General features: G+C 44.8%; 2 protein-coding genes and 1 pseudogene across 2 annotated transcripts; 2 read left to right on the forward strand and 1 right to left on the reverse strand.

Moving 5' to 3' along the window:
- Positions 1-144: 144 nt before the first annotated feature.
- On the forward strand, positions 145-5,257 carry LOC121542956 (complement C1r-A subcomponent-like). Its single transcript, XM_041852610.2, has 13 exons — positions 145-544; positions 993-1,206; positions 1,325-1,508; positions 1,720-1,860; positions 1,982-2,187; positions 2,331-2,478; positions 2,683-2,801; positions 3,065-3,143; positions 3,267-3,401; positions 3,585-3,659; positions 3,757-3,962; positions 4,211-4,428; positions 4,784-5,257. The coding sequence occupies exons 1-13, from the start codon at positions 519-521 to the stop codon at positions 5,151-5,153; spliced, it is 2,121 nt and encodes a 706-aa protein (XP_041708544.1). The 5' UTR covers positions 145-518; the 3' UTR covers positions 5,154-5,257.
- Positions 5,258-5,993: 736 nt separating this feature from the next.
- Positions 5,994-13,638, forward strand: LOC121542978 (annotated as a pseudogene).
- LOC121543000 (vesicle-associated membrane protein 1) lies at positions 11,850-19,401 on the reverse strand. Its single transcript, XM_041852672.2, has 5 exons — positions 19,327-19,401; positions 17,889-18,039; positions 16,536-16,694; positions 15,132-15,183; positions 11,850-13,864 (listed from the first exon to the last, which is right to left on the reverse strand). Coding segments are annotated over exons 1-5 (381 nt in total). The 5' UTR covers positions 19,329-19,401; the 3' UTR covers positions 11,850-13,847.
- Between the last annotated feature and the right edge of the window lie 544 nt (positions 19,402-19,945).

Consider the following 19,945-nt stretch of genomic DNA (forward strand, 5'->3'; position numbering starts at 1 on the left):
AGTGTAGCACCACTACAGTACATCCCTTCAGCGTGTGACCTGAACTGACATACCCAGGCATGGAGTTTGTCCCTATGTGTAAACAAAACAAACTTATCAAACAGACTTTACGGGAAGACCACTGAACATACAACACTTTCCTCCCATTCTCTCTCTCTCCTCCCCCCGGTAGATCCACATTCTGCCTGTTATAGGTTAACATTTTCGACATTAAAGTAAAAAAAGCTTTACCTTAGTCTTTTAACTCCACCACCACCACTACGCTTTCGCTCGGTCTCTTTCGCTCGGTCTCTTTCACCTCTCCCTCTCTCTCTTTCCCCCTTCTCTTTCGTCTATTTCAGCCAAGTCAAACAGGGCAGGTTTTAACATGACTTTTAGTCTTGTAGCTTAATACTTCACCATAGGACTCTATTGGGACACACAGACTGCAGGGAATTCAGGTCTAATACATGTGAGCAATAGCAACACACAACAGTAAAACAATAACAACAGAAACATTTGTAGCCAGGACCTTCAACATGGACTGGACCCATCCGTTCATCTGGTGAGTTTGTTTGGTTACACTGTACTTGAACCCATTGGCTATAGGTAAGTGAACCTAAATAACAACTGCTTTCGTGAGTGTCTAAAGGCAGTTGTCATAAACAGACCAGCTGCCGTGAAGGTGTACTATTACATTGTGCCACGTAACTAGCACTTGTGAGAAAGAGCTCAAATAAAGTGTAACCTGTTTGTTAATATTACTCAGCACGCCAGTGGTTTTAATGTTTATTGAGCCTTCATCTTGAAGGATGATAAGAACATATGATTCCTACAGCATCATTAGATTATGTTTTCTTCTACTTCCTGGCCACAGATCAGAAAATAGCTCTCTTTCTGATCAGAGTCATCCTACAGACATGTTTCAAGGGGCTGTATTTACCTTGTTGTGACACACAACTCCTCCTATACCTCCCATCTCAGCCCTCTCTCCCTGTGTTGCTCTGCTCCAGGCTGCTTTGTGTCTCTGTGTGTGAGTGTTGGCGGTTGGCCCGGTCCCTGCCAGCCCTACATGGGGCGGTCCAGTCCCCCCAGTTCCCCCAGCCGTACCCTGCTGCCCTGTCACAACAGTGGGACCTCAGTGTACCTGAGGGCTACCAGCTCCAGCTCAGCTTCACTCAACTGGACATCGAGCCTTCCGCCAACTGTTACTACGACTCACTCACGGTCAGTGGACTTCAAAAGAACACTTCGATACCTTATTATAAAATGTATTAGGATGTATTCAATGTTTCTTACCGATATTGAAATATGTCCAAGAACCTTCTTCACTCCGTCATTCCAGGTTATATATGACAAGAAGGTCCTTGCAAAGTTCTGTGGTCAGGAGAATTCTGCTGATGGACATCACCCAGGCAACCAGCCACTCTTGTCTCCAGGCAATAGGCTCACCCTGGTCTTTCAGACAGACGACACGAACCCTGAGCCACACCAGCACCTTGGCTTCTCCGCCCACTATCAGGCCAAAGGTAGTGTAGCCCGTACCAACCCCACTAGAGGATCAGATACCCTGCTCACAACAGTACTACATATCCAAGCCAACTGTAGAACACTGTTAAACCACAAACATCAGGCAAGTCTCAGGGAAGGTGACATCACTGTGTGATGCTAAGCTACACCCCCCACCTCTCTCCTTCCCTCCACCTCTCTTCTCCATCCCTCTCTCCATCCCTATCCCAGACATAGATGAGTGTTCAGCTCCAGACCCTGAGGATGGTTCTGGTCCACTCTGCTCCCAGTTCTGCCACAACACCCTGGGCTCCTACATGTGCTCCTGTCGCCATGGCTACGAGCTCCGCCCTGACCAGCGCACTTGTGTCTGTGAGTACACCTACTCTCTATCTGTGTGTGTGTGTGTGTGTGTGTGTGTGTGTGTGTGTGTGTGTGTGTGTGTACTGTAGTCCTATACATCTTATGGACATCTCTCTCTCCCCATGGCCAGTGTCCTGTGGTGGGGGTATATATGATGAACCAGAGGGGACTCTGTCCAGCCCGGGGTACCCTGACCCGTCACCCCACGGCCTGGCCTGTCAGTACATCATCTCTGTGGAGCCTGGGTTCATCGTCACCCTCAACTTCACTGACAGCTTCCACATAGAGCACATAGGCACCCAGAATGTACCCAGCTGCCTCTACCACTGGCTACAGGTAACAATGTACACTGCATGAATTAAGTATTGAATGTGTGTGTTTGTTCATGTGTGTGTTCATGCATGTGTGTGTGTCAAGGTTTGTGTCTGTGTTCAGGACACTATGTTTACAGTGTTTGATCTCTCCTCTGCCTCACCCAGGTGTCCATCCCAGACAAGGAACCCCAGAAGCTGTGTGGAGGGAAGAGTCCTGGACGAATGCCCACTAACTCTCACACTGTCCAGCTAGACTACCACACTGACTGGGCTGGTCTGAGCCAGGGCTGGAGCCTCCACTACACTACTCAGAGTGAGAGAGGGAGGCATAGAGAGGGAGAACAGAGGTAGAGGGAGATAATGAAAGAGGACAGGGAGAAAGACAGAGCAAGGGAGAGTATGAAGGGAAGGCCAGATGCAAACTGGTGAAGGGCAAAAAAGGTGAGAAGGTAAAACCTCCCGGAAGTAAAGCAGAGAATACAGGTCAAAGTTGATATGTCCGTGTTGTTGTTCATAGGGGTGCAGTGTGCTTCACCCAGTTATGTCACCAATGGAAGAGTCACCCCAAACTTTCCCCAGTACTATTACAGAGACTACATCCAAGTCCGCTGTGACTCTGGCTACAAACTAATTATGGTGAGTTTAAACAATCCCTTTTTCACCCTGCCTCTTATCATTCTCTCTTTCCTCATACTTCCTTCTTTCTCTCTTTCTCTTGTTTATATTCAGTCTTTCTATTTTCTTCAAGGGCTCTTTTCCTGGAAATATCCCCTGTGAAGAGTGACTAAACTATCAGTGTATCGTCTCTCTCTCTCTCTCTCTCTCTCTCTCTCTCTCTCTCTCTCTCTCTCTCTCTCTCTCTCTCTCTCTCTCTCTCTCTCTCTCTCTCTCTCTCTCAGGATGGCAGAGAGATCAAGAGCTATGCCTCCATGTGTCAAAATAATGGAAAGTGGCACCTCTCCCTCCCTGAGTGCCACAGTGAGTTACAAACATAGAAATACAACCTAATAGATTCCCATTTGAGTCAAGTTCCACATTAAACACAGATGTATTTTGGTTTCTCTCTCTCTCTCTCTCTCTATCTCTCTCTCTCCTGTGCAGTAATTGACTGTGGGGAACCTGAAGCATTGTTGAATGGAGGGGTAAAGTTCATATCTGGCTCTCAGAACCAGTACCTCTCCGTCATTCAGTACCACTGCAATGAACCTTCCTACTCACTCCTTGGAGGAGCAACTGGTGAGATGTTTAACTATCCTTCATCAGGCACACACATTTGCTCACTAAACAATAATATTTTTTTATTTAATTTGTGTTGACAACCACTCTTTCTTTCTTTCTGTCTGTCTGTCTGTCTGTCTGTCTGTCTGTCTGTCTGTCTGTCTGTCTGTCTGTCTGTCTGTCTGTCTGTCTGTCCTTCAGTGAGCTACACTTGTGCAGCAGATAGAAAGTGGAGAGACAACCTTGATACCCATGTCATTCCCTCATGTATCCCAGGTAACTCCTTAAGTACCATTTTCTTTACCATATCCCCCAAATACCATCCTGTATGTATTTGTGTGACCCTCATAACTACTTTACCCCCCATCCCCAGTCTGTGGCCAGCCCACGGTGCCCATCTCAGGCTTTCAGAGGATCATGGGGGGAGACAAAGCCCCAGACAAAACCATCCCCTGGCAGGTGATGCTCAGTGTGGACGGAAGAAGAGGAGGGGCCATTGTGATCGGGGACCGCTGGATCATGACTGCAGCTCATAACCTGGTGCAACAGGGCACACTTGTGCTAAAGGAGAAACTTCGGGTAGGTAGATTGTGACACGTACCCATCAATTCATTGGACACTGGAGAACAAAAGTATTTCCTGCTTATGTTTTTAAAGGTATAGTCCACTTAAATGTCTGGAGTAACAACAGGCAAAGAGAAGGCTTCAGTACTTTGGTAAAGCCACCACAATATTCGAATTATGTGTGTAGAAGTCCTTCAGTGATGTCAGATTTTAAGAAGTTGAAGATCTATTCTGAAGTTGAATTCTGTTTTTTTTTTTTCAAGGTTTTTGTGGGAGACAATGATGCAGAAAAACTAGCAAAGCTCACCCCTCTTGGTGTTGCCTCTCTCCACCCCCACCCTGAATACAAGAACCCAGATAATGCAAACTACAATCATGACATCGCCCTGATAAAACTCCAACAATCAATCACATTCCACGATGCCATTATGCCATTGTGTCTGCCACCAGAGGGCGCTATATACACCAGTGGACAGACTGGGTGAGAGCCAGACTTGTCCTGTTCTTTATTAAAAATGAGAAAGCTGAACATCAATATGAACATTTATATTATTAAAGACATCAACAAGAACACAAAGAGGAAGTCCATTTTGAAGGGATAGATAGACCCACATTTCATAATGTGTTATTTCTTGTCAATGCGCCAAGGGTGCAACCTACAATTTTCATGACTTATTTTTGAAATCCTTGAATTCCATTGCAAAATCTCAAGTAGCCTAAGTGCACAACCAGTCCTTAGCAGTCCATAGTTCATCAATGTTCAAAAAAGCTAATGAATGTAAGTAGTAGTTCTGAGTAACTCCTTGACCTCTTTCCTGACCTCTTTCCCTTTTCAGTATGGTGTCAGGCTTTGGCATCGATGAAAAAGACATCATTGCCAACGAGCTCAGGTATATACGCCTACCAGTAGTGGCTGAGGATAAGTGCCAAGACTCTGTCAACAAAGCAAAAGCAGCAACGCCAACAATGATCCCTGTTCTGACAGACAACATGTTCTGTGCCGGAGTACCTGAGGGGGGCAAGGACTCCTGTATGGGGGACAGTGGAGGGGCGTATGTCTTGAAGGATGTTAGTACTGAACGTTTTTGGGCTGCAGGTATTGTCAGTTGGGGTGTGGGTTGTGGTCAGAGTGGTAGATATGGAGTGTACACCCGTGTGGCTAAATACATTGGCTGGATCAACAAAACCATGGAGAACAATAAGTAAAATATATAGGTGAAGATAACGAGGGAAAGAGAACAGAAATACCGAAGTATTTTTAATCCAAGTCATGCTTTATGAATCCAAATAAAGCCCAAACGTTTAATCTCTGCTTTTCTCGTGTGTGTTTGTGTGTGAGCGTGCGTGCGTTCCTTTTTGCGTGTCTCTGTGTGAGAAGAAAGATAGAATGAAAGAAAAGAGCTTCGACAGTTTTGTGCTTGTGGACACACATTTCTCTTTGCAACCAATGAGGGATGACGTTATTGCTCTGTGATTGGAGGATATGCTGAAAAATGAACAACTCTCTTTACATTTACATTTTAGTCATTTAGCAGACGCTCTTATCCAGAGCGACTTACAGTTAGTGAGTGCATAAATTTTTCCTAATGGGAACCTAACTGCTCAGCGATAAAACACATGCCCTTTTCCTTTCACTTTCATTCAGCAACGTTTCTCTAAATTCTACAATGACGCACCTGCGTCAAACGCTGAAAACAACCTATAGCTCAATGGAAACAACACATACGCTGGAAACATGGCATCTATTAATCGGGTGTTTGATAAATTATTACGTCTGATAAATCTTTAAATATTATTTCAAACTAATGAATTTCTACGCGAACATTTAGTTGACCATTTTACTTTATTTATTTGGTTTACCTTAAAACAAAAGTGAAAGTAACTTCACTGTAAAACAGCCTAACATTTTAACTGTCTCTACTTTTTATTCTTATATCTTCGATTTTGATTTCGAGGGTGGCCATTAAGCAATTATGAAATTAGGGGTCTATTCTGTATATTTATGAAAGGCCTGTAATTACTGTTGACTAAAAATCGACTGGAAAGATGCTTGAAATCCTGCTTTTTGGTATTTGATTACATGCGTTTCTGGTAAGAACATATTTTTTTCACTCCTGACATTTTCTAAACATGAAATGACTGTATATTCTGGACATTAGTCAGCTATGTGTCTTGTTTTATATGCTTTGTACAAAATAATAAAATGCAGGACGACTGGATCTTTATAAACGTAGCTCTTTATTAACTAGCTTTAACTGGCATGTTCATGTGTCTCCGGCCATGATCATCTTTTTAGAGATGACCTCACCACCTGGGTGGTCTTAACCAATCATAGCGCAGTATGATACGACGGTAGAATGCATTCAATTACAATTCAGTATGCTGACACATATGAATATTACATCCCCCTTCTTTAAAAAAAAAAAGAAAAAATATGTAGAACATTTAAGCGTTTCTTTTGAATACATGCTCGAGATAAGTAACCATTTATACTGCACCAACTGCATCAACATAACAGACTCTGAAACAATGATTCAGCATACTGTTACTTTTAGAACAAATATTTCTCAGCAACTCAGCTTTTCACTGTAGCAATGACATCTCAACATTTCAAACAAATACAATACCAAAGCATTTCAAGTTAACTTTTCAATAACACGTTTACAGTCCGGAACTCTTTTAGGGCAGCGATCCACCTACACCCTTTGACATTTCATAGGTCTAGGACAGCTCTAGGCTTGACCTCTCTTCCTGACCTTGTGTGATATGAAGCTGAGTATGCTTCTGTGTCAGTCAACAGTTCTTGTGGTGTTGCAGGTAAGGATGGTGTATGTTGTGTTGGGTCTGTGTTTAGTCCATCCCGTTCTCTTTCAGGGGAACAGTTCATCTCGTCAGTGTGTTGTTCTTTTGTGTTCAGTAGGTGACGACGATTGCGGCGGTACACCGCTCCTTCTGCGGTGCGAACGTGATATGAACGTTCAGTGTCAGCTGGTTGGATGACGACTGCTGGCTTCCAGTAGCCATGCTGCCACCACTCTCCGTCGTTCAGTGGTGGCAGTGGTCTGGCTGACCTGTCATAGTATCGCTTTTGGTGTTGTTGTCTCTGTGCACGTTTTGCATGCAATTCCTTGTAGCTGACGAAGTCTGCGGCTCATCAACAGCTGGGCTGGTGATTTGAAGTTGTCAGCTGGAGTGTTGCGGTATTCAAGGAGACTGAGGTAGGGGTCTCTCTTGTCTGCTTTTGCTTTGTCCATGAGTGATTTATCAATCTGCACAGATTTTTCAGCAAGGCCATTACTTTGAGGGTAATGTGGGCTTGTGGTGACGTGTGAACTCCCATGCTTTTGTGAAGGATTCAGACTCATTTGATTTGTAACAGGGCCCAATGTCAGATATTAAAGTCTCTACAATGCCATGCCTGGCAAAGGCTGCTTTCAGCTTGTGTATCACAGCTGCAGATGTGGTGCTGTGAAGCTTGTCGAGTTCGAAGCATCTGCTGTAGTAGTCCACTGTTATAATGTAGTCCTCGTTGTTCCAGGTGAACAGATCGGTTGCAACGACCTGCCAGGGTCAGTCTGGGATACGGTGAGGTAACATTGGCTCTTTGGTGTTTGAGGGGCGTCGTTCACATTCCGGGCCAAAACAAAATGTCCCGTGCTCTCTGTTTGCACTTTTCCATGCCCATGTGTCCAGCATGGATCTTTGTCAAAATCTCTTTTCTGAGACTGGTAGGAATGATGATTTTCTCTCCTTTGAAAATGATTCTGTTGATCTGTGATAGTTCGTCACGATGGTTCCAGAACTCTGAGACGCTCTGAGGGCATTTTCTCCTCTCCTCAGGCCATCCTGACTGTATGACTTTCCTCAGCTGTGTGAGTTGTGTGTCTTTTTCTGTTTCTGCTCGGATCTCCTTCAGTTTTGTGTCACTAACTGGTAAGTTGCTGTACACAGTGTGCACCTGCATGTCCATGCCTTCACTGAGGCTGCTGTCCTTGTAGGTAAGAAACTTCCTGGAGAGTGTGTCTGCGATGTCTTTGCCTGGACGGTGAGTGATTGTGAAGTCATATTTTTGTAGTTGAAGGATCATTCTCTGTAGCCTTGGCAGGGCTGCGGCTAACGGTTTCCTCATGATTGACTCAAGGGGCTTGTGGTCTGATTCCACAATGACTTGTCATCCATAGACATACTGATGGAAACGCTTACATCCGAACAGAATGGCATACAGCTCCTTTTCCTTTAGGGCTGAGATCTTCTGCGGATCTGGCTTGATTCCATTCGCTGTGAGAAGATGTCCGAAGTAGCTGACCTCTGTAGCGCCGACTGTGCTCTTCTCGGGGTTGAGCCGGACTCCTCTCTCGCGGGACCTTTGCAGCATCGCGCATAGGTTTCTGTCGTGTTCCTCTTTGGTTCGACCATAGACAAGGATGTCGTCCACAATTGCCACAACTCCGTCGAGGCCTTCGTACACCTTGTCGATCTTTTTTTTTGTATGCTTTGTACAAAATAATAAAATGCAGGACGACAGGATCATTCTAAACGTAGCTCTTTATTAACTAGCTATAACTGGCATGTTCATGTGTCTCCGGCCATGATCATCTTTTTAGAGATGACCTCACCACCTGGGTGGTCTTAACCAATCATAGCGCAGTATGATACGACGGTAGAATGCATCCAATTACAATTCAGTATGCTGACACATATGAATATTACACTATGCTCACATTCCTGCTCCTAATGCCCTCTCCCCATCCCTCTCTCTCGATCCTGTCCCGTCCTCTCACTCCTCATTCTCTCCCCCTCCTCCCCTTCTCTCCCTCTCTCTTAGGGAAGGGAGGAGCAGACGTGGTGCTGTCCTGTTCTCTGGTGGAGGAGGGTAGTGGGATGGGGGGAATGGGAGGTGGGGCTCTCTTCAGCCGCACCCCAGCCACGCTTGTCCTCAGAGACCTGGCTGTGACCCCTGATCTTTCACCTGATACTCTGACCCCCTTCAACCCTCCCGCTGTCCCTGATCCTGACAACATCATCTTGGAGGCTAAAGGTTAGTTCATCATCAGGTTATCTTTTGTACAATAGAGTTACCTGATGGAATTACCTTCTCCCTCCCCTCACACCATCCCTCTCCTGCACTCCCTCCCTCCCTCCCTCCCTCCCTCCCTCCACCTCTCTGCTCTCTGACAGTTGAGTCTCCTGAGATCCCAGAGGCAGACCTGCTGCTCCATGCTGACTGTAACGAGCAGGAAGTGACATGTGAGATCAGCCGCTACTTCCCCCGTAATGACAAGGAGGGCTCCACAGAACCAGCCTATTTCATTGGCTCCTTGCAGATAGAGGGGCGCGGGCTCAGCCTCACATTGGTCCTGCAGACACTGCCACTGGACCAATCAGATCGTCCAGCTCTCATGCAGAGCAAACTGGAACTCCCCCTCAGCCAATCAGGAACTTTGCTGACTGAGGGTGAGACAAGAAGGTTATTATCATGCTTCTGGTAGTATGCCTGTTGTAGACTAGACGTGTCATATTGTAATGATGTATAACACTGTTACTCTCTCTCATTCTCTCACCCCCGCCTCTTCTCTCATCACCCCTCTTTCTTTCTCTACATTTCACTTGCTTCTTTCTCCATAATCCATTCTTTCTCTCTCCCGTCTTCCCCAGTGGTGTTCCTGGTGTTCTCTCGCTCGCAGTCCCATTCCGCTCCTCTAGGGGGCGTGGCCCTCCTGGACTGTGGCTTCAGGCAGCAGGCCCCACCCCCAGGGCAGGAGTTGGGGCTTGAGTGGCGGCTGCAGCACAGAGGAAGTGGGAGGAAAGTGCTCGAGATTAGGGCGGGGTAGACGGAGACAGAGGAGGGGCCAGCAGGTGAGAGAATAAAGGCATTATTTAAGTAGTTCTGATGGTGCTATAAGTGTTGGATGAGTTGGGCCTACTTACCATCCCAACATAAAGTGCATTAGGACCTCCATGGTCAACATTCCAACTTTATTATCCACCCAGAGACGGAAAATACAAATGTATTATTGCTGTCATAGCTAGGAACCCAGAGGTTTACTGAAGGATTACTATGAGAATTGGACCAAATTTTTCGCCTCATCATACTGTTTAGGCATTGTTTTTTCCTCCTCCAGTACACGTGGAGAGGGAGGGTTCGAGCGTGGATGCCGCCCTGCTGGTGGGGCAGGGTAATGCGTCTCTGACTCTGGCCAGACTGAAGGTATCTGACGAGGGGACCTACATCTGCACCGTCAGCACTGGACTGTACCAGGCCCAGCAGGTCATACAGCTACACGTCACACGTGAGTCTCTCTAAGAACCCTTGTGATTGATTGTCTCTTTACATAGGCAGCAGGTAGCCTAGTGGTTAAGAGCATTGGGACAGTAACCGAAAGGTTGCTGGTTTGAATCCCCCGAGCCGAAAATTGGAAAAATCTGTTGATGTGCCCTTGAGCAAGGCACTTAACCCTAATTGCTCCTGTAAATTGCTCTGGATAAGAGTGTCTGCTAAATGACTAAAATGTACATCATTTGTCTACACATATGAACAGCGTTTATTACATTAGGTGTCTATGTCATGTGTGACATAGTGTGCACACTATTCACATCTAAATACAAAGTCTCTCTGTCTTTAGAACCTCCTCATGTTTCTCTCTCTGAGGAGAAGCTGGTATTTCGGGTTGCCCCAGAAACTGAGCTGCCACTGCAAGAACTACTACCCTCTGGATGTCCAGGTGTGTGTCTGGTGCGGTCGACCAATGAAATATCCAGTCATTAATATTCACAGATACCACTGTTTCAAAGTGATTAGCACACAGTGATTAGACGTCTAATAAAATCAGAAGGTCATTGGTAGGCCATCATACAGTACTAATAATATGGATATCCTAAATATTACAGACATTATACTGAGACTCTCTTCTCTCTCAGATGGAGTGGTTCTCCGTCTCCTCTACAGACTCAGAGCCTAGCGTCCTATCAGAGCAGGTGTCTCTCTCCAGCCATCGGCAGCACAGTGACAGGACCATGTCCATCTCCTCCCACCTCACCCTGCACCCCTCCGCCTTCCCCCCTGGAACCACGGTCACCTGCAGAGTGACCCACCCAGCCCTGGATACACCCCTCTCCCTCAGCCTGACAGTAGAGACACCTGAGCCAGGTAGGCTGCTACAGACACAGGCGTGAGAGGACAATAGGAAATTAGGTGCACATCAGCATTGCCATAAGGGTCACGTTCATTAGGCGTGAATGGACAACTAAAATAGAATGAGTGTTCTTATCAGGCAGGTTCAGATACATTTACATTTACGTCATTTAGCAGACGCTCTTATCCAGAGCGACTTACAAATTGGTGCATTCAACTTATGATAGAGATACTGCTCCTTTGCTAAATGTTTTCTCCTGTTTGGTGCCTGCTGACTGTGAGTCATTGGGAGAACCTGAGCAGAAACAAAATATTTGTCGTAACTGTTCCCTGTAGATTCCTACTGGATGGTCCTGGGTTTTCTGGTCATCACCGTTCTGTTCTTCTACCAAGTGATGAAATAGGTAAGTTCCCCATGCTTCCTATGGACCTTGTATTTTTAACTATTGTTAGTAGTAAGACAACAGTAGCCTAGAGATGCGAAGCAAATTTCTGTCCAAACAGACAAAGAGTTCCAACCTAATTCACAGACTTTCTTCATTCTTGGATTCTTTCAGGGTCGCAGAGACATGGTATCTGAAGCTGTTGAAAACCAATGTCTTAAGAGTTGCTGTAATGTCAATTACTGTTGTACTATAAACAGTTGTACATTTTCTTCAAATAAATGTTTTCTTTAATAGTATCCTTGGTGTTTTTCTCTGAATCAGGAGAGACAGTGTGGTATTATACGTGTTCATTTTCACTCCAATGATGAAGAGGTAGAAACACAATAATGTTGATGATTTTCTTTATTAGCATCAAGTGGTAAGCATGCGTTTAAAGAATTCTCATGATCCAGTTGTATCTCTCGCAGTATTATCATGTTGTATAATTTCTTTACCTAATAATATTATTAGATCATTGTTTTGAGTAATCACCACTATTTTCATTCATAAATGCAATTTACACATAGCTATTTTTCATATTTTTTACAATGTGTCAAACAGTCCCTCTGTATCAACCATTGAGAGGAAAATGATATTTTCTGGAATATCCAACACCAAAAGTAAAATATAAACTAACTAAAAAACACATTTTCAGGAGCAATAGTCTGGCAAAGATGAAGTACTTTATGGTACTACTTGTACGGTACTACGGTTTTCTTTTTTTTCCCGTCAGAATACTACTGTAGCAACCATTGTTCTCTGGTCGAGTATTAGTTATTTTGAAAGCACGTGAACAACAAAAATTTGGCAAACTCTTGAGCTTCATTGCATTGCATACACATGAGTTATTAATAGGGCGCATAGATACAGTTGCCTATACACAGGTCCTGAAAACCACAAAACAAAATAAATGTACAATCGGCAGTTAGTTTCAGAAATGGCAGATACATAGGTCACACAAATAGGCAAAACTATGGACATCGTCTGCCATGCAAGTCAAGTAAGACACAAACACTACTTCCATTGGGCCTATTGGCTACTGTAGGAAACAGCCTATTGGCTACTGTATGAAACAGCCTATTGGCTACTGTAGGAAACAGCCTATTGTAGGAAATGGCCTATTGTATATAACAGCCTATAGGATACTGTAGGTAACAGTGTGTGTGTTTTTGTTGGTTTGATTGGCAGGAAGTGGGTTATTTGGGGGGTTATTTGGTTATGTCCTCTCTCCAGATAGGGGACAGTCTATTGAACCATTCCTCCCTAACCCTGTACCCTCTCTACTAGAACGTACAAGAGTGTCTGAACACAACCACAACATAGTAAAGCTGCTCACTAATCAATCAAAAATGTACTTTTTGTATACTGTATACTGTATAGACCTTTGTCTGCACTCCTGAAAGAATATTCTATTTATGTAGGTACAGATTGTCTGTTTGTGTTTGTCTGTCAATGTCAATCTAGCTAACTGTCCGTCTGTCTGTGGTACAAGAATAAAGATATACTAAAAGTCAGTGTCCCAAAAGTCATTTCTGCCTTTTCCAGTATCCTTCCTGGCTTTTCTTATTCTCTCTCTCTCTCTCTCTCTCTCTCTCTTAAACACCACAGTCAGTGAGTGAGAGAAAGAGGGGGGGAAAGGAAAGGAAAAGGCCAGTCAAGGCCTATATCAACTAAACCTGGAAAAAGCTACTGGCTACACTGATTTGGATCACAAGTACACACACACACACACACACAACAAAATGATCATAATCTTAACCATGACCTTGTATTAGTAAGTTGTAGTAATAATGGTAGTGGTAGGAGGTAGGGGATCAGGAGGGGTTGATAGGTACTGTATGTAAGTATGAATTTACAAATGTAGTACGCTCTCCAAAAGGTAACACGGACAAGCTTTGGCGTATCTGGGATAGAAAGAACTGCTTCTCTGCTGTTCTCTCTCCTTGCACTCACTCTCTCTCTCTTTCACTTCTTCCTTCTCTCTCTCTCTCTCTCTCTCTCTCTCGCTCTCTCTCTCGCTCTCTCTCTCTCGCTCTCTTTCTCTCTCTCTCTCTCTCGCACACTTCAATAATGTATGAGATGCAGAGGCAGGAGAGTGAGTGAGACAGCACGCCAAAACAGAGGAAGAAAGATGGATCAAGAAGAAGGGAAGGGCAGGAGGACAAAGAGAAAAGAGAGCAATGACATCTACACACTACCGTCATGTTTAAGTGCTAGATGGAAGACCTGGTGTGGAGGATGAAAGGGGGTAGGACTGGAGTTTGGATTTGTATAGATTTTGTTTTCTTCTTCCCTCTCATATTTCGCTCTCATGTCTGTGTCCTTCTGCCACGCTGGGATAACTCAATAGAAGAAGTACACTATGAGAAAGAGGGAGGGGGAGAGAAAGAGAGGGAGAGAGGGGGGAGATAGAGAGAGGGGGAGAGAAAGAGAGGGAGATATAGAAAGGGGGAGAGAGGGGGAGAGAGGGATAGAGAGAGGGGGAGAGAGAGAGGGGGAGAGAAAGAGAGGGAGATAGAGAGAGGGGGAGAGAAAGAGAGGGAGATATAAAAAGGGGGAGAGAGGGGGAGAGAGAGGGATAGAGAGAGGGGGAGAGGGAGGGGGAGAGAGGGATAGAGAGAGGGGGAGAGAGAGGGGGAGAGAAAGAGAGAGAGAGAGAGAGAGAGGGGGAGATAGAGAGAGGGGAGAGAGAGAGGGAGATATAGAAAGGGGGAGAGAGAGGGGAGAGAGGGATAGAGAGAGGGGGAGAGAGAGAGGGGGAGAGAGAGAGAGGGAGATAGAGAGAGGGGGAGAGAAAGAGAGGGAGATATAGAAAGGGGGAGAGAGGGAGAGAAAGATAGGGAGATAGAGAGGGGGAGAGAAAGAGAGGGAGATATAGAAAGGGGGAGAGAGGGGGGATAGAGGGAGGGAGGGGGAGAGAGAGATAGGGAGAAAGAGTTAGGGAGAGATCATTAAATAATTGGATCAGCAGATGTATGGGTTTCTAAATCACAAACTGAAGATACATCTAACAATGTGTGAAACAGCTAAATAATTATCTTTGCATTCAGTGGGCTACATCTACATATTTGTTTCTACTGAATGACTGGTAACAGAGGCCTTATACTGTATAAATAATTTACTTTAATAAGTTGTCATGAATTATTGACATAGAGTAGGCACTAGGAGACAGTCAGGGCAGGGCAGACCTGGGCCTGTTGTAAGTGCACACTGATTATAGCTGTGGCCTTCACCTTAACATCTACTGCACTTGACTAGTATGGATGCAGAATCGCATTAGTGGAAACCAAGACTGTTCTCAGGGCAGGCCTGGTTGTAGCTAGATATTGTTAGCATTTTAGCTGTCCCTAACCCTTTTCCTAACCTTAACCTAATTCTCCTAACCTGCCACGTTAATTCTCCTAACATGCTACGAAAAGTCACTTCTACTAGTCAAAACCGGCAGACCTGCCCTGAGATCAGTGTGAGTATCCGCCAATGCGATACAGAAGTATGGACATTCATTTAGTCATCTGCACAATAATTAATATGCCAAGAAATTTCCAAATTAAGTTTAAAAGTCTAACTGACTACATGCAGGTGGGTATCAATTAATAGTAATAGGAGAAAGTGAATAATGGTACTTACAGAAAAGGACTCCGACCACAAGAACTCCAATGATACCCATAATGATCATCATCTAAAAAGAAAGGAAATGGAGAGTTAAGGAGTTTATTAATTATTATATTCTTATAGTTAATAAACCAGATCGATTTTCCTCAGGATGATGAAACATTTGTTTTTTATTCAGGGGTGAAGTCGCTGCGGATTAACGTTAGTCCTGCTGACCAAAAACACACACACACACACACCAACCCAGCACAATGATGACAAACAGAAAGCAGAGCGTAACATTTCATCACACTCCCTTGTGTCCAGTCAGTGTATTTCTGGTGCTATTGTTATGCAATTCCTAGGAATAACTGCATGCTATTCAGTAGAGAAAACTCTGCAGTGAGAGCCTCCCTATTTCCCCATTTCCTGGAGCGTCGCTCCACTCGCCCACAGACGCTAATTAGGGGATTAGTACGCGGGAAAGGGGACAGCATTCCCGGGACAGACGCTGTGTGTCTGCCTCAGCGCCCTGCACCTCCATGGCTCAGTTGTTTGGTGGAGCATGGTACTGGTTGGTGGAGCATGGTACTGGTTGGTGGACCATGGTACTGGTTGGTGGAGCATGGTACTGGTTGGTGGAGCATGGTACTGGTTGGTGGAGTGTGGTACTGGTTAGTGGAGCATGGTACTGGTTGGTGGAGCATGGTACTGGTTGGTGGAGCATGGTACTGGTTGGTGGAGCATGGTACTGGTTGGTGGAGCATGGTACTGGTTGGTGGAGCATGGTACTGGTTGGTGGAGCATGGTACTGGTAGGTGGAGCGTGGTACTGGTTGGTGGAGCATGGTACTGGTTGGTGGAGCGTGGTACTGGTAGGTGGAGCGTGGTACTGGTTGGTGGAGCGTGGTACTGGTTGGTGGAGCATGGTACTGGTTGGTGGAGTGTGGTACTGGTTGGTGGAGCGTGGTACTGGTTAGTGGAGCGTGGTACTGGCGTCGCAACACCACCACCGTTGTGGCTCTGAATTATTCCCCCATGGGCCACCTACAGTCAACTGAATATATATGCTAACTTGAATATATGACAGTAAACTGTCGCTTTGGATAGAAAGAGTTGGCTAAATAACCGTATTATAATCATTATCAATACCTTGCAGTTCTCCTGAATATGTTAACTTTAAGTGCTTTTGGATGAAAGTGTCTGCTAATGTGAATGATGATATTTACATTTACATTTTAGTCATTTAGCAGACGCTCTTATCCAGAGCGACTTACAGGAGCAATTAGGGTTAAGTGCCTTGCTCAAGGGCACATCGACAGATTTTTCACCTAGTCGGCTCGGGGATTAGAACCAGCGACCTTTCGGTTACTGGCACAACGCTCTTAACCACTAAGCTACCTGCCGCCCCAATGATATCATCATTGATCACTGTCATTACCTTTGCGTTTTTCCACCAGTATTTGCTCTTGAGTTTGGCTGCACAGCTCTCGAACTGGGAGGCCCCGGCCTGGAGAGCATCCGCTCTGTCATCCAGCTCCGACAGCTTCTGGTCCCTCTCCAGAACCTTGTCCACATTCACCCGCATAATATCCACCACCTGGAGAGGAGAGGGGGAGGTGGAGAGAGGAGAGGGGGCAGAGAGGAGAGAGGAAGGTAGGAAAGGAGAAGAGAAGAGAAGAGAAGAGAAGAGAGAGAGAGAGAGAGAGAGAGAGAGAGAGAGAGAGAGAGAGAGAGAGAGAGAGAGAGAGAGAGAGAGAGAGAGAGAGAGAGAGAGAGAGAGAGAGAGAGAGAGAGAGAGAGAGAGAGAGAGAGAAAAGGAGGAGAGAAATAGAGGAGAGGAGGAGGAGAGGAGAGAGAAAAGAGGAAAAGAGAAGAGACAGGGATTGGATGGTTCTTTGAATTGACTGACAGCCCGAGCTATAGAAGCCCACATCACACAATTTAATACAGCATGAAACCATTCACAAGCTGCAGTGCAGTCCATTACTAAGATATATTGATCAACCATGTTATTTTCTTTATGTTAATAGCTAACATAACTTTGGCCATAGAAATAGAATATATAAAACATCATCATAGACAGCCATGTTGTATCATATGCTAGCCAAATTGTTATCGTGGGTATTGTATTTTGGAATACTTGTTACAACATTTCTCAGTGCTTCATTCATTATGCACACACTAAAAACACACAGCAATAAAATGACAAATTCATGTTGTCAGGTTGATGGAATATCATGTTGATCCCAGAAAGCCACACCCTGACGAAGGCTGCACAGCCAAAACATTACTGAAATAAATGGTCAAACAAATCAAACTGCAATGTAGAGTATGCTACTCTATTTTTATATTTCCCAACAATCAAAGAACGGCACAAAGAAGCAATCTTTGTCCTTTCCTTTTCCATCAGCTCTGTTTCTATGGCTTGACTCATGGGACGCATTTCATTCCAGATGGTTGTTCCTTTACTTCTGCCCTCATTCCCTCCCTTTTTCATTGAATTGGATAAATGAAAGCAAAATGGGGGAAACTAGGTGGCGCTATTGCTTACACCAAGTAGTGAACAAGTGCAGAGCGGAGGGAGCAACTGGAAATTCAGCCCAGATCTGGCCTAATTGCTGCTAGTTGTCTCACGCTGTGACGTCAATCCCAGATTGACAAGCTAGCTACTTGCTGTAGTCTAAAATGTTGTACTGTATGGTTTGGGACGAGTGGGAGTACTGTTAGGAGCATGGTATCGATGCCCAGAGCAGGTTGGTTGGTACTGTACGTGCATGTCACACTACATCACCTCCTCCACTTGGGCCTGTGTCTGTTGTAGCCTGCGGTTGCTGGAGGTGTTGGGAGGAGGGGGTGGGGGCCCTCCACCTGGGGCTCCGTCTGCTCCTGGGGCCCCTGGGGCTCCGGGAGGTCCAGCTGGGGGAGCAGCATCTGGGGCAGACCTGGGAAGGGGAGAGAGAGAGGAAGGGATGGATGGAGAGGAGAAGAGATGGGAGGGCGAGGGGTAGGAGAGGGGGAAGGAGGGAGACAGGAAGAGGGAGATGAGGAAGGGTAAGAAAAATAAATGGGGGAGATGAGAGGGGAGAGGAAGAGAAGAGAAGGATGTGAGAGAGAGGGGGAAGGGGAGGAGGAGGACATTTAACATTTCACTAATTTAGCAGTCGTGACTTAAGTGCATTCAGGCTGAAACAACTGCATTTTACAAGTGTTGTAAGTAAAAGTGTTTTCAAAAACAGTACTCAGTGATCAAAGAGATTCAGATTAAAATTTCAAAAACACAGCAGGACAAGTATAATGAGGGGAGGAGGAGTAGGAGAAAAGGGATAAAGTCAGAGTTGTACCTGAGAGAGAGAGAGAGAGAGAGAGAGAGAGAGAGAGAGAGAGAGAGAGAGAGAGAGAGAGAGAGAGAGAGAGAGAGAGAGAGAGAGAGAGCAGAGACAGAGACAGAGACAGAGACAGAGACAGAGAGAGAGAGAGGAAGAAGATGAGGATAATGAGAAAGGGAATAAGAGGAGAGAATAGAGAGAAAAGGAAGAAGGGTTAAAAGAGATGGGGCAAACAACCAATTTGGTTCAGAGAAGGATAAGGAGAGGGAAAAAGGGGAGGAGTGAGAGGGGGAGCATTCTAACACAGACATCCATCCACCATATATATATATATATATATATATATATGAAGAATATAGCCATCATTTGAAAGGCATGAACTTGTTCTATACTGCAGGTGCAGGACAATCTCATCCCAGATGTCATGCGTAGTACCCTACTGTATTTCCTACTGTAACAGGAGAGGAAAACAAACATCCTGCACAGTCTTAGCCTCAGCTCAGACCAATCAGTTCACATTGATATTGATTTTCTAATACTTCACAGACATTTGATAACCTGGAATTCCCTAGAACCATATGGTATAAAGAAAAAAAACATAATTTCAGCTGAAATATGACAATTATTAATTAAATTCATCAAGAAAAAAATGAATTTCTTTTGAAACCCAGTAGAGGACTGAGGGTAATCAACTACAGTAGACGAGATCCATTATTCAGAGCTGCTGTGACAGGAAAAGGACTTGCGTCAGCAAAATAAATAAAGCTAGAACAAATCAATAGAGCAAAGAAAGAGCCTAACAACGTGATTTAAATACTCAACATATTAGAAGATATCATGTTTAGGGAATAGAAAAAATGAATAGAATAAGTAAAAAATAGGAAGCCCTGCATTGATACTCACATCTTCTATGCAGCTGCTTGGAACTGACTCACTGTCAGTGAGCGGTGGGGGGTGGGGGGGGGGGAGAGAGAGCGAGAGAAAGAGAGCGAGCGAGAGACGAAGGGGGGAAGGGTCTGAAGTAAAAAAAAAGAAGAAGCGAAATCACAAAAAAGCTATGGGAAAAATCTCTCCTGTCGTCCAAAGATGTCCAGAACCTCAGAGACTCGACTGATTAAATTGATGCGTTAATAACAAACGGATGCAGAGGCTGGTGCAGTAATCTCAAAGCGATGCTTTTGCACCGCAAGTCATCCCCAAAGTACCGCAATACCCAGGCAAGCGTCGGGTAATAATTCACTCGAAGAACGAATACACAGATTCTCAATTTCAAAGGAAAAATCAGTTTGTAAAATCCATAAGAGATAAATCCAAGGCTGCTTGGCGAATTTCTTTAAATAATAAATCTATGCAAGAGAAGTCGTGATATTCCAAAGATGCTGAGTCGAGATGCTCAAAATCAAGCACGTTCCCCTTCAAAAGCTAAACACAACTGATTTCATGTTCCTTTAGATTACCCAATTATATACTTTCACTATTTTCCCGTGGTCGAATTTTAGAATGATCTAACACCACCGTGGTT

Source organism: Coregonus clupeaformis, unplaced genomic scaffold, assembly GCF_020615455.1.
Source record: "Coregonus clupeaformis isolate EN_2021a unplaced genomic scaffold, ASM2061545v1 scaf0440, whole genome shotgun sequence".
NCBI lineage: Eukaryota > Metazoa > Chordata > Actinopteri > Salmoniformes > Salmonidae > Coregonus > Coregonus clupeaformis.

What these genes read in the sequence shown, in the direction of transcription:
- LOC121542956 (XM_041852610.2), top strand. Translation starts at nt 519, where the DNA reads ATGGACTGGACCCATCCGTTCATCTG. An exon ending in TGGACCCATCCGTTCATCTG is followed by an intron (nt 545 to 992) that starts GTGAGTTTGTTT and finishes GCTCTGCTCCAG; the next exon opens with GCTGCTTTGTGTCTCTGTGT. An exon ending in TGACCAGCGCACTTGTGTCT is followed by an intron (nt 1,861 to 1,981) that starts GTGAGTACACCT and finishes CCCCATGGCCAG; the next exon opens with TGTCCTGTGGTGGGGGTATA.
- LOC121543000 (XM_041852672.2), bottom strand. An exon ending in CACAGGCCCAAGTGGAGGAG is followed by an intron (nt 16,695 to 17,888) that starts GTGATGTAGTGT and finishes TCTCCTCTCCAG; the next exon opens with GTGGTGGATATTATGCGGGT. An exon ending in ACTGGTGGAAAAACGCAAAG is followed by an intron (nt 15,184 to 16,535) that starts GTAATGACAGTG and finishes CTTTCTTTTTAG; the next exon opens with ATGATGATCATTATGGGTAT.